At 42.6% G+C, this 13,372-nt stretch overlaps 1 protein-coding gene across 2 annotated transcripts in view; it reads right to left on the bottom strand.

Moving 5' to 3' along the window:
* Positions 1–13,372, bottom strand: part of LOC122928602 (tetraspanin-4-like) — a 115,759-nt gene that overhangs the window by 3,706 nt on the left and 98,681 nt on the right. For both annotated transcript variants that reach the window (XM_044281599.1, XM_044281598.1), the window contains 2 exons: positions 11,598–11,726; positions 37–120 (listed from right to left, as the gene is read on the bottom strand). In XM_044281599.1, the coding sequence (XP_044137534.1) occupies positions 37–120; positions 11,598–11,726 (213 nt within the window). The remainder of the gene's footprint in view (positions 1–36; positions 121–11,597; positions 11,727–13,372) is intronic.

Genomic DNA, 13,372 nt, shown 5'->3' with positions numbered 1-13,372 from the left:
GAACGGTCATAAAAAGTCCTTGGTGGCCTCACTCACCTGCACAACAAGAATACAGATGCCGAAGATCCCAACAGAGGAAATGTTATTCCCGACCCATCGCTTCACTTTCTCATAGCAGGGCTGAAACAATATGAAACGTGTTGCCATTAAAGACTGAAATGTGTTTCAAGTAAAACACCTATGATCCGTTTAGTTGGGTAACTAATACTCAGTTACTTGAAGTCATAAACGAGAAACTGCTTTGAGGGATCCAGGTCTTATCTGCCTCATAAGAATACACCATAATTATAAAACAGCACATTTTTCCCCATGGAGCATTGCCTTGAACAAGTCTACAGATGGGTCACTCTTTCTTTTGGCTGACATGAGCTAATTGGCATTTTATTTCTGATGTTCCAGCTCAACATTAGAGCCACTTTGGGTGAATAAAACAACTTTTTTTTTTCATTTTTACATCTTGGACATTGATGGCTTTATTATCTATCTATCTATCTATCTATCTATCTATCTATCTATCTATCTGTTAAAGGTGTGTGAATGCATGTACTGTACTCTTGGAGCCCAGATGACAGCCTTCTCATAGAAGTCTTCCGGGCACTAGTAAGCTAAGGTCCTAAGATTGTACTGAGCATGAGTCAGAAGGGACAGCCCGTGTAGTCTTCCGAGCAGCATATGACTACAGTCAGTGATGACGCTCTTTTAAATGCTGGGGCCAAGAGAAAAGAAGACATCTTGCGGATGGAACTTCACCGGAAGAAGGAAAATTGTGGAGGTGGAGATCACGTGACTGGACTGAGGACAGAATAATCTGCAGTGAGACAGGTTGCATCTATAGAAAAGAGATTCTTCCTTACACAGGTTAGTTTACATGGGCAATTTTTAGGATAGGCCTGGACAACCCCTTTAAATCACAGAGGATTACTTAGACCAGATACCATTGTAGCAAACCCTCAGCTTTGAGACTTATGAGGGGGTGTACAGGTTTTTACCCTCTAAAAGTAAATAAATATTGGTTTCAAGCAGCGATTTTGAAAATAGTGAGGCATTAAAACACATAGTACATTAGAAAGATAATTCATTTATGTTATCTACTGGTTGAATGAACATATAATGGAGAAAGGACCCATGCTGTACTTCAGTGCCAACTGCTGCGGGGCCATGGTGACTGTTTTCAAAGACTTTGAAACCCACATTAATCTGAGACATACACCGAGTCAGAGGGAGGTGTGGGTTGAGCGAAATGGGACGAGCGTGGGAGAATAAGAACTGGGTGTAATCAGCTGCAGCAGGCAGACACATTATAGAACAGACGTGGGCAGCAGAAAATGGCAGGGGGCGAGATGGACTGCTCACAACATCCCTTCCTACTAAATCTAGAATTAACCATGTCCTCAGCCAGACTGAGACGCCGCAGAACAGTTCAGGCTCTCCAGACTTAATATATGCAAGCCATATACTGTACACACTCAGCTAGATCCCAATTTTCTCAATAAGTAGGGATGAAACATAAAAATAAATTAGTTGGCATAAATAAGCCGCCATATTGTTCATAGCTTTATATTATGCAGCACAAGCATGCAGACAGCCGGAGTTCTCTTTTGGCAGTGCAATTTGACTACAGACTGTATAGTAAATGCTGGAATAATGCATGATCGGCAATTAAGAATGAAATTCTGAAATTAAATAAAAAAATTTGGGCAGGGGCTATATCTGTCAACTGTACCTTTAAAGGGTTATCCCATACTTAATTAAAAAAATGACGATCTAGTATTATACAGGGTGGGCCATTTATATGGATACACCTTAATAAAATGGGAATGTTTGGTGATATTAACATCCTGTTTGTGGCACATTAGTATATGTGAGGGGGGAAACTTTTCAAGATGGGTGGTGACCCTGGCGGCCATTTTGAAGTTGGCCATTTTGAATCCAACTTTTGTTTTTTCAATAAGAAGAGGGTCATGTGACACATCAAGAAAAACAATGGTGTGCTTGGTTTTAACGTAACTTTATTCTTTCATGAGTTATTTACAAGTTTCTCTTTGTTTACAGCCATTGACATGTCACCGAGGTTAACACGTGACAACCTCTTTCTAACAAACTTAACTTTCTAACCAGCTCTGTACCTCACATGGATCCAGAGATATCTCCAATTGCTCTGCTAGATTTATTTCAAGCTGACAGCTCAGGGGGTGTGTCCTTTCTACTGCAGCTGTTGGTAGTTGAAGGATTGGACTGAGCATGTGCTTCCATCTCAGCGAGCAGGACAGAGAAATTAGAGAAAGAGCAAACAGCAGGTGGCGCTGTACAGATAGATTTCAGTGAATAACTTACATTTTTAATTACATGCAATTACAAAAGAATTAAGATCCAGGTTTAAAAAATGTAGAATATGTTTCGTGGGACAACCCTTTTAATTTAATTTGATATATGTGTCCCATTGCATCTACAAAGCTTCATGGGTCGGAGTCATGAGATATGGCTTCAATGCATTAAAACCTACACAGCCTACAGATACTTCCAGACAGTTCTTGTTACTATGTCTGTAATGATGGCAGTTCTGAGCATTAGAAAACAGCATTCCTGCCAGCTCACCCGCACATACTCCACGGGTGTTCATCAGTAAATATATTAATGCTTTCCAAGAAAAGCACTGAACGGGGGTACATAGAAGTCTAAGGGTAAAGAGGAGAAAGGGGTGAATAGGGTCACTAGCTGCTTTTGCTTTTCCTCTCAAGGTTGGGGATAATTTTTTGACTCTTTATATACTGTATTAGGAAATTGTAATGTTGGGAAATTCTCCCAGTCAGAATGAGGGAAGGGGGGGGGGGGGGGGGGGGGTTAATTCAGACCCGTTCATTGAACATTGAGCTGTTTGTGGCAGATTAAAGCCTCCATGTATTCTACACCTCAGGTCTATGTCTACTTATGAATCTGTTAGAATTTTTATTAAATAGCTCCTAACATTTGAATTTTTAAGCCATGCCCTGGTTCCTCAGGGGAAGGCCCAGGCACACCTCTTTTTATGCTAATATGCTATTTCTTTGTGGACCAATTTGCCAAGAAATTCAACTAGGAGGTTTTATCATGTTAGAAGATTTTCTACTTGTCATTTTATAAAATATTACTTAGAGGCATAACTTGAAGTTCATGGCCTCCTATGCAATATCAGTAACTGCATCTCTACCTACCATGTGCCATTGGAGCTCCTTATATTGTAGAGGAGCCTTTCAGCCCCCCTTGGGGTCAATTGCATTCACCACTTCTGTTCCCCTATGACTATGCCCTTGAAATTGTTTAAAGTAGCTCTGAATATGGATGACATTTCTGTTTCCATGGGGTAATCACCCATTTCTGGTCAGTTACGCACAGCTATGAAAGCGCAGAGAGTTTTGCTATATAATAGGGTAGATTTAATGAGAAAGCTGGTTGTCAATTCACATAGAGTTTATAACTCCAGTCATATTGGTTGTCAGTCACCTAACTATAACAAAAATCAGATATAGCCGAACAGAATTTTTAACGATATCCCAAAAGCAGGTAACGGAAGCACTTTTATGTACAGGTAAATTTTTGATTTCTGAGTAAATGCTACAGAGGTCTCAGGTTTCATGACTAAAACCTATTAAACCGAAGGACAGAAATGGAAAACAATAAAAACCACTTCACAACTGGTGAAAAAAATAATTTGTAACCTGCACACGTAGCGATGTATTTATCAGAAAGAACATGAGGAAGTCCCTCAGGAATAAGAGGGGGAATCAATCCACAGATACATCAGATTGAAAATGGTTACTGGCTCTAATTGAGGCCATGTGTCATCAGGCCACCGCCGGTGCTCTCTGTTCACTGCTCTGATGCCCATATTTTGCTGGCCCTAGATTGTGAAAATTTTATGTATAGTTTGTTGAGGTGAGAATCTGGCCGAGATAATTGGGTGAGATAATAAGCACGTCAATGACACAATAACATTTTCCAACTTATTGGAGGGATGATGACCAGTGATGATGTCCCCATGGCAAGAGCTCTATGGTTTTACCCACAGTAAATAAAGGGCTATGTTATGTCCCATTGGATTTATTGGTCCAATTGTGTGACATTGTGTAATTGGCGCGTGTAAAAAGGTGCCTTAAGGGCTGACTTTTTGCCTAAGCCAGCAAATTTCTCAGATTGCTAGCAAGTCAAACAAGCAAATGAGGCCACTAGAGGGCACACTACCTGGATTTCAGTGAGTCCAAATGCTTTTTGGCAGCTGGGAAATCACAGGTAGGTGACACCGTGAAAGCTTAGTCAGATTAATGGTGGTCATCTTACATACGGACAACAGAAGTTGTTTTTATTTATGGACAAAACTGTGTTGCATTTTGGAATTTTTTATTGTTTTTAACTAAAAGTTATTAGCAGTATGATACGTAGATAGATACGAGATTACATATTTACGCCTGGCGATGATGAGTGATGAAGGCACGAACCAGTCCATGTGGAGGAGGTTTACGTACTTTGTTTCTTTTTTTATTATGAGGGCCTCATGCCTCTATATACACCCCTTATTTCATCTCTTCCATCAACCTGGGACATAAGGATTACACAATGTCACCTTGTCTTCTCCCACTTATATTTTGAGTAATAAAATACATTGTGAGAAACAGGATCTTTGACTTGTAGAAAACTCATATAATGTACACAAAAGAACCAGTCATTGATCAGTAGAGTCTGGAGCGCCTGCCAAACGTATATTAAGTTGAACTTGGCAAACTGTTTTATGGCGTTTGCCAATGACATTGACTGCGTCCTGTGTGTACAAGCACAATAATAAAAATACGTACAAATATCCAGGCACTATCAGCGTGTCTTCTAAGATTCCTGAGTTTCTTCTTCACTTCAGTTCAGTTAGTAGCGTCTGTCTGCACTGTGTTGTTCAGAGGGACATAGTTTAAAGGGGGTCTCCTACAACAATGCTTACTAGGTCCCAGGGCTTTATGTGCCGCTAGCCACCCACAGTGGGTCCCTAGGGCAGTAGTCATTAGAGGGCAGGGGGCCCTATTAGCATAAGAGTGTATATATATCTGCACAAAGTTATGCTAGTATCTTTAACTGTATGTGATGAGTGTGTATGCTTGCATACAGTATGTACACAAACAGGTATGTAAGTATGCAGTGAGTGTGCATAAATGAGCATGCCTCTATATAGTAAGTGTGCATGTGTGTGCCCGTCTGATGTGGTTGTGTGCCTGTATGTGGTGAGTGCATGCGCCTGTATTTTTAGAATATTACGTTTTGTTACCTTTAAATTTAGATTAATTATTGTGATATCTACAATGCTCAGAAAAAAATTAAAGGGGTTGTGAAAAGTTTTGGAATAACTTGCTGAAAGCTGCAGGTCTGGCCGCTGTACATAGAGAATGAATGGTTCAGCAATACGCATACACGACCTGCCTCTCCATCAGGACAGAGGAACACAACCCCTGTATTTGTGACTGGCGGGGGTCCCAGCGTTCGGACCCCCAGGAATCAGCTAGTTATAACTTAAAAACGTGTCACAATATCTTTTAAAGGAACAATAAAAGGGGTTATCCAGGAAATTGATATTGATGACCTATCAGAATAGGTCCTCAATATCATATCGGTGGGGGGCCTGACTCCTGGCAGGGAGGACTGGGAACTTAAGGTGGCCCTGGAAAAAAACATAAAAGTGGCCCTATGTTGTAGGTAGGTCCAATGCGTCAGAAGATGGGCAACATAATTAGGCAGAGCCACCAGAAGTGGACAGGCCAGGGATATCATACTGTAGAGCAATATACCGCCCCAGCTGAACCAAATATCACAGTTCAACACAAAATACTGCCACCGTATTCAACTGTATTACTGTCCTGAGGACAGAGATACAGTTGAATTCAGGAGGGCACCTGCGGCTGCTGGCCATCTGCATAAGAGAGAATAAGATCCTTATGTACCCGACTGGCGGCCATGAGGAGGGCTTGGGTGGCCATCCTAGGTATTGGCCCACCGGGAAATTTCCCTGTAGGGTCTATAGCCAGTCTGCCCCTGCCTGCCAATCAGCTGTTTGAAGAAGCCACTGAACTCACCCAAGCTCTTCCCAGCTTACCAAGCACAGCGCCACACATTACATAGCAGTTGTGCTTGATATTGCACCTCAGCCCATCTTCCCAGGAATTTTAGGCTAGGGCTACACAACGACATTTGTCACAGCAATGTAGTGCAACATTTCTGGTAATGATAGTCGATGGTGTTGCACTGCGACATGCTGCGACTGCGACAAGACAGTCGCACAAAAATGACTAAGACTAAGAACACTATTGTTCGAAACGCGTTGATTCTCTGGGATTAAGTGGGAGACAGTGCCACTGATTGCTGTATCCATATGGAACATGTTGATGAATAAAGATTGGGATTGTTGAAACGTCCACGTTTGGTGCTGGAGCCTTCTTCCTTACCTGAATTCACATCAAGGACTGGCTTGAGTCCGCCCCGCGCACCGCTACATGGGACATCGGAGGTGAGCTGGCTATAACTCCCTTTTTTCTTCTTAAGTCGCACAAAAACCCATCCAAGTTGCAGTCGCAAAATGTTGCATGTCGCTGTGGGACACCATTGACTATCATTACAAACAATGTCACGCGACATTACTGTGACATAAATGTTGCTGTAGTTGTACCCTTTTGTCGCACGACTTATTGTCATGTGACAAATGTCATCATGTAGCCATACCCTTAAAGAATAATGACCCCCCTAATGCCCAGACCCCTAATATAGATTATACATGCCCTGCTCCCCGGCACATGTGGACGAGCCTCCCTAGTGTCACCCCCGATGCTAGGGAGGCTCATCCCTGTCGCGGCCTGCTATTGGCTGCTCCCATAACTGGATGTTTTGTTCCATACGACAGAGAGATGCAGTGGTGGCCATATGGGGATGAGGAGCGTCGCGGGTGCCAGGGAGCGGGGTAGGTATCACCTATATGAGGGGCCCAGGCATTAGGGGGGTCATTATAGGGGTTGGATAACCCCTTTAATCACAGTGTGATGCAGTCGGGTTTTACATTGCCCTGAAATTTAGTAGGCCAAAAGCCCAGGACAGGCAAGTCTGTTAGCATAGGTCCCACCTGTTGGACGCCACCTTGTTGATGAAGCACCTCGATCAAAAACATGCACAGGAGCTTCTAATTCTCATAAGTATAGCAGACACATTTATTCATGTTTCCAGTATTTGCTCCAGGCGCAAAGACACGTGCAGTGTGCTGCTACTTGTAGTCCTTTTTTCCCTTTACATTGCCACCATGGTAGGTGCACCTGAACCCCTTTTTTCATATTGTTTGAAGGTTCTGGTTTAGCTTTAGTTTTCGGTAATATTCCAGCGCATGTTCAGGAACGGTTGGAGGTTTCCTTCAATTTGGGATGGCAGCAGAGCTCTCTTTAAATATAAAGATGCCTGATGTGTTTTGGTCAGTGGATGAGTTATTTAGGAAGGTGAGGAGGTTCATCTATACTTTATACCTTCACTAGATACATATCAAATATAAATGAAATGTAATATTTTCTGAAAGGGTCAAATTCTGCCACCCGGCGAGATTTATGGCTAATTACTCTGATCAATGACTGCGCTGGAGCTTCACCAATCTGCCGTATCTAACATGTCCACGGCCAGGTTAGCGGGAATGATTTATATGTGGATCTAGAGCGACTGAGGAGTAACATAAGCCTGAGGAATAATCCATGAATCTCGACCCGTCATCTCTACATAAATAACTCGACTGAACATCTGCCTCTGGCTTTCTAGGAAAAAGTCAAGGAAGATGTCACTGCTATGCCAAGATTTTCTAATAGGTGATGATAATTCCACCACCACTAGCAATTATTGGCGGAATTTATCAAGACTGGCGTAAAGGTAAACTATGGGCTTATTTCCCCAAAGCAAACAATCAGATCCCACCTTACAATTTCCAAAGAAGCTCTGTAAAATGAAAGGAGAAATCTGATTGGTTGCTATGGGCAACTAAGCCAGTTTTCCTTTACACCAAATTGATGAATCTCCCATGAGTTGTCAACACAGGCAAGTCATGAACCAGGAGGTTCTACTTATCTGTGTCAATTCTTAGGCCTCTTTAACACAGGCGTTGCGGGAAAAGGTGCGGGTGCGTTGCGGGAACACGCACGATTTTTCTGCGTGAGTGCAAGCGAGTGCAACACGCGTGAGAAAAATCGGCATGTTTGGTACCCAAACCCGAACTTCTTCACAGAAGTTCGGGCTTGGGATCGGTGTTCTGTAGATGGTATTATTTTCCCTTATAACATGGTTATAAGGGAAAATAATAGCATTCTGAATACAGAATGCATAGTACAATAGCGCTGGAGGGGTTAAAAAAAAATACAAAATAATTGAACTCACCTTAATCCACTTGATCGCGCAGCCCGGCTTCTCTTCTGTCTTCTGTGTGCAGGAAAAGGACCTGTGGTGACGTCACTCCGGTCATCACATGGTCCGTCACATGATCTTTTACTGTGGTGATGGATCATGTGATGACCGGAGTGACATCACCACAGGTCCTTTTCCTGCACACAGCAAAGAAGAAGACAGAAGAGATGCCGGGCTGCGCGATCAAGTGGATTAAGGCGAGTTAAATTATTTTTTTATTTTTTTAACCCCTCCAGCGCTATTGTACTATGCATTTTGTATTCAGAATACTACTATTTTCCCTTATAACCATGTTATGAGGGAAAATAATAATGATCGGGTCTCCATCCTGATCGTCACCTAGCAACCGTGCGTGAGAATCGCACCGCATCCGCACTTGCTTGCGGATGCTTGCGATTTTCACGCAACCACATTCATTTCTATGGGGCCTGCGTTACGTGAAAAACGCACAAAGAGGAGCATTCTGCGATTTTCACGCAACGCACAAGTAATGCGTGAAAATCACCGCTCGTGTGCACAGTCTCATAGAAATGAATGAGGCTGTGCACGCATTGGAATATTCGCCCGTGTGAAAGGGGCCTTAAGGTCTTGCGTTATATTCATGATAAAAAAAACTACATGATAGGCTCCTCCAGTTAAAGGGGTTATCCCATAAATAATATATAAAAAATATAAATCATACATAATCTAGTACGTGAAAAACCTCTTTCTGATAAAGATAGAACCAACCCTGTACTTCACATGGATCCAGAGATCTAATCAGTCTTTGCTCCAATTGTTCTGCTAGATTTATTTCAAGCGGTCATGTCCTTTCTGAGGGGTGTGTCCTTTCTGCTGCAGCTGATGGCATTCTGTTTACAACACTTAAGTACCTGCAGTGATGCATCAGGAAGTCTAAAAAGGGATCCAAACTCTTTGAGGCACATTTATTAAGACCAGCGCCTAATTTAGGTGTATTTCAGATTAGTAAATTACCCCCTTTATTCACTTGCCTCCCATTCGCCCCATTTTCTAACATACATTCTGCCATTTAGTGCTTACAGGGGTTATCCCATGATTAATTCAATAAATGAAAATTTGATATTATATAGTACACGACAGTCTCTTTCTAGTCTTTTAAAAAATATATATATATATATATTTAGAATCAGCCCTGAAACCAGAAATATCTCCATTCATTGCTCCAATTGCTCTGCTAGATTTATTTCAAGCTTAGGGGACGTGTCCTTTAGGGCTCATGCACATGTCCGTCGTGCGGCCGCGGCCGTATTGTGGCCTGCATATCGCGGTTCCGCAATACACGGGGCACCGGCCGTGTGCACCCCTCATCACGGATGCGGACCCATTCACTTGTTCTATTTTTTTGCTGTGCGGACGGATCACGGACCCATTCAAGTTGAATGGGTCTCGATCCATCTCGGCCGCCGCACAGACGTTGCCCATGCATTGGGGACTGCAAATTGCGGTCCCCAATGCATGGAACGGCTGCACAACGGCCGTGTGCCTGAGCCCTTATACTGCAGCTGTTGGCAGTTGAATGATGGAACTGAGCATGTGCTTCTATCTCAGTGACCTGGACAGAGAAATTAGAAAAAGAGAAAACAGCAGGTGGCGCTATACAGCTCTATTCAGCTCTAGGTGCTGGTTTGAAAACTGAAGAATATTTTTCGTGGGAAAACCCCTTTAAGGGTCTATTCACACGTCCGTTGTTTCTTTCCTGATCTGTTCCGTTTTTTGCGGACCAGATCTGGACCCATTCATTTTCAATGGGTCCTGAAAAAAAATCAGACATTGTGCTGTCCGATTTTTTTCAGGACCCATTGAAAATGAATGGGTCCAGATCTGGTCCAGATCTGTTCCGCAAAAAACGGAACAGATCAGGAAAGAAACAACGGACGTGTGAATAGACCCTAAGGGAGTGACACAATATATGAAATATTGAGAGGAAATGGGAAAATTCTGTGTTCTGGCTCAAAGTATTTCCCAGTATCTAGATGAAGAGGCAGCAAATATGACACGAGTGACATAAGACAGCCACCGTACATCACTGGAGCACTGTAGACCTGGTATTTGGAAACGAGGTCAAATGCTGTTAGTCCCGGGACCCAGGAGACAGAGCTGGATGTACGGAGGCAGAGACACTAAATATGTCATGACAAGAAGCAAACAAGATATACTTGACACTTGAAGATGATGAGCAACAGATTTTACATTGTGGGAGAATGAGGTTGTATGAGATTAGAAATACTGATCTTTTTTTTACTCATCCAGAAACAGCGCCACTCTTGTCTAATGGCTGTGTCAGGGACTGCAGTTCATCCCTATCTAAATTAGACTTCATGTACACGGCTGTGTCCGTATTTCTGCCTACAAACAACAGATCCACAAATACGGATACCTTCCCCGTGCATCCTGCACTTTTCTCACTCCCATCAATAGAAAGGACTATTCTCATCCTCAATACAGATCAGAATGGGACATGTTCTACAAGGGATCTGCAAAAAATACTGATGTGTGCACGGCCTAATAGAACTGAATGGGTCAGCGTGCTAGCCGCAAAAATGTAGATAGTACATGGATGAAAAATATGATTGTATGCATGAGGCCTAAGTGAGGCAACACCAGACACAGCCCACAAGAGTGGAGCTGTTTTGGAATAACATGCCCTTTTTTTTTCTCATACAGAGGCCTCATGCACACGACCGTTCCGTTTTTTGCGGTTCGCAAACCACGGATCCGCAAAAAACAGAAACAGCCTGTGTGCCTTCCGCAATTTGCGGAGCGGAATGGGCGGCCCATTGTACAAAATGCCTATTCTTGTCCGCAAAACGGACAAGAATAGGACATGCTATATTTTTTTTTTGCGGGGCCACGGAACGGAGCAACCGATGCGGACAGCACACGGAGTGCTGTCCGCATCTTTTGCGGCCCCATTGAAGTGAATGGGTCCGCACCCGAGCCGCAAAGAATGCGGCTTGGATGCAGACCCAAACAACGGTACTCACTTCTGAGGGACCACATTTAACCGCACAACAGTCACGACCATTTGTACGACAATGTACAGGACTCATATAGCGATAGGTCCTTGCCACAGGTGACTGGAGTCGTCATCCATTAGACCTCTACTTAATGACCTGTTTAAAAAAAAAGCAGAGACCACTCACTTCTGTCCACCAGGTGCTGGGGTTGCTTTGGCAGGAGGCGCTGTGTTCCATACAGCAGGAGTGGGGCACAAGTGAACTATTCCGCATTTCCAGCCAGTCAGTGTAATTCTTCACTCCGCAGCATCGGAACTGTGATATCAAAGGAAACAGTCATAAAGCTGGTCCAGTAACTGAGTATGTGCAACATTCAGGAAAGATGACATGCAGAAGGCAGCAGCACGGCAAAGAAGCGGTGGGGCGGCCAGAAAAAAACGCAGTATGTTGTAGTTTTTGTCCGGCCGCCTCTCGGCATGGTGGACTAGCACGGACCTGGCAGGCTGTTCCATGCTGGAACAGCCTGTCGGAAAAGGCTACCGCAAGTGTGAAAGTAGCCTTACATTGGCTCTATATAGCCTTAATAATTGAATATTGTATTATTTAGGCATAGAATGCTTATATTGTATGTGCTCTATATAGCATTGCTAACTGGGCAATGTATGGTAGTATTATTTAGGCATTGTTTGCTGAGATTGTATGTGCTCTATATAGCATTGTTATTTGGGCAATGTATGGTAGTATTAGTTAAGCATTATATGCTGATATTGTATGTGCTCTATATAGCATTGTTATTTGGGCACTGAATGGTGGTATTATTTAAGCATTATATGCTGATATTGTATGTGCTCTATATAGGATTGTTATTTGGGCACTGTATGGTGGTATTATTTAGGCATTGTGTGCTGATATTGTATGTGCTCTATATAGCATTGTTATTTGGGCAATGTATGGTAGTATTAGTTAAGCATTATATGCTGATATTGTATGTGCTCTATATAGCATTTTTATTTGGGCACTGTATGGTGGTATTATTTAGGCACTGTATGCTGATATTGTATGTGCTCTATATAGGATTGTTAATTGGGCACTGTATGGTGGTATTATTTGAGCATTATATGCTAATATTGTTTATCAGGGCACTGTATGCTGGCACTATTTAGGAACTGTATGCTGATATTATATGTGCTCTATATAGCATTGTTATATGGGCAATGTATGGTGGTATTACTTAGGAATTGTATTCTGGTATCGTATGTGCTCTATATAACACTGTTATATGGGCAATGTATGGTGGTATTATTTAGGAACTGTATTCTAGTATCGTATGTGCTCTATAGAGAATTGTTATTTTGGTGGTATTAATTAGGAATTGTATTCTGGTATCGTATGTGCTCTATATAACACTGTTATGTGGGCACTGGATGGTGGTATTATTTAGGAACTGTATTCTAGTATCGTATGTGCTCTATAGAGAATTGTTATTTTGGTGGTATTAATTAGGAATTGTATTCTGGTATTGTATGTGTTCTGTATAGAACTGCTATTTGGGCATTTTTTAGGCACAGTATGTTGGTACTGTATGTGCTGTATATAGCACTCTTATTTGGGTACTATACTGTGGTGCGATTTAGACGCTGTATGTTGCTAAGGCTCTATTTGCCACTATTATGTACTATAAATACATAGGGGCTGACCCAAGCTTGACCCTAACTTTATGGATCCCACAACGGGAGCAAATAAATAGTCTTAGGCCTCATGCACACGGCCGTTGTTTGGGTCTGCATCCGAGCCGCCGTTTTGGCGGCTTGGATGCGGACCCATTCACTTCAATGGAGCTGCAAAAGATGCGGACAGTACTCCGTGTGCTGTCCGCATCCGTTGCTCCATTCCGCGGCCCCGCAAAAAAAATATAACATGTCCTATTCTTGTCCGCAAAACGGATAAGAATAGGCAGTTAT

This window comes from Bufo gargarizans, chromosome 2 (genome assembly GCF_014858855.1).
Source record: "Bufo gargarizans isolate SCDJY-AF-19 chromosome 2, ASM1485885v1, whole genome shotgun sequence".
Lineage (NCBI taxonomy): Eukaryota > Metazoa > Chordata > Amphibia > Anura > Bufonidae > Bufo > Bufo gargarizans.
This window is presented reverse-complemented; position numbering and strand designations above follow the sequence as displayed.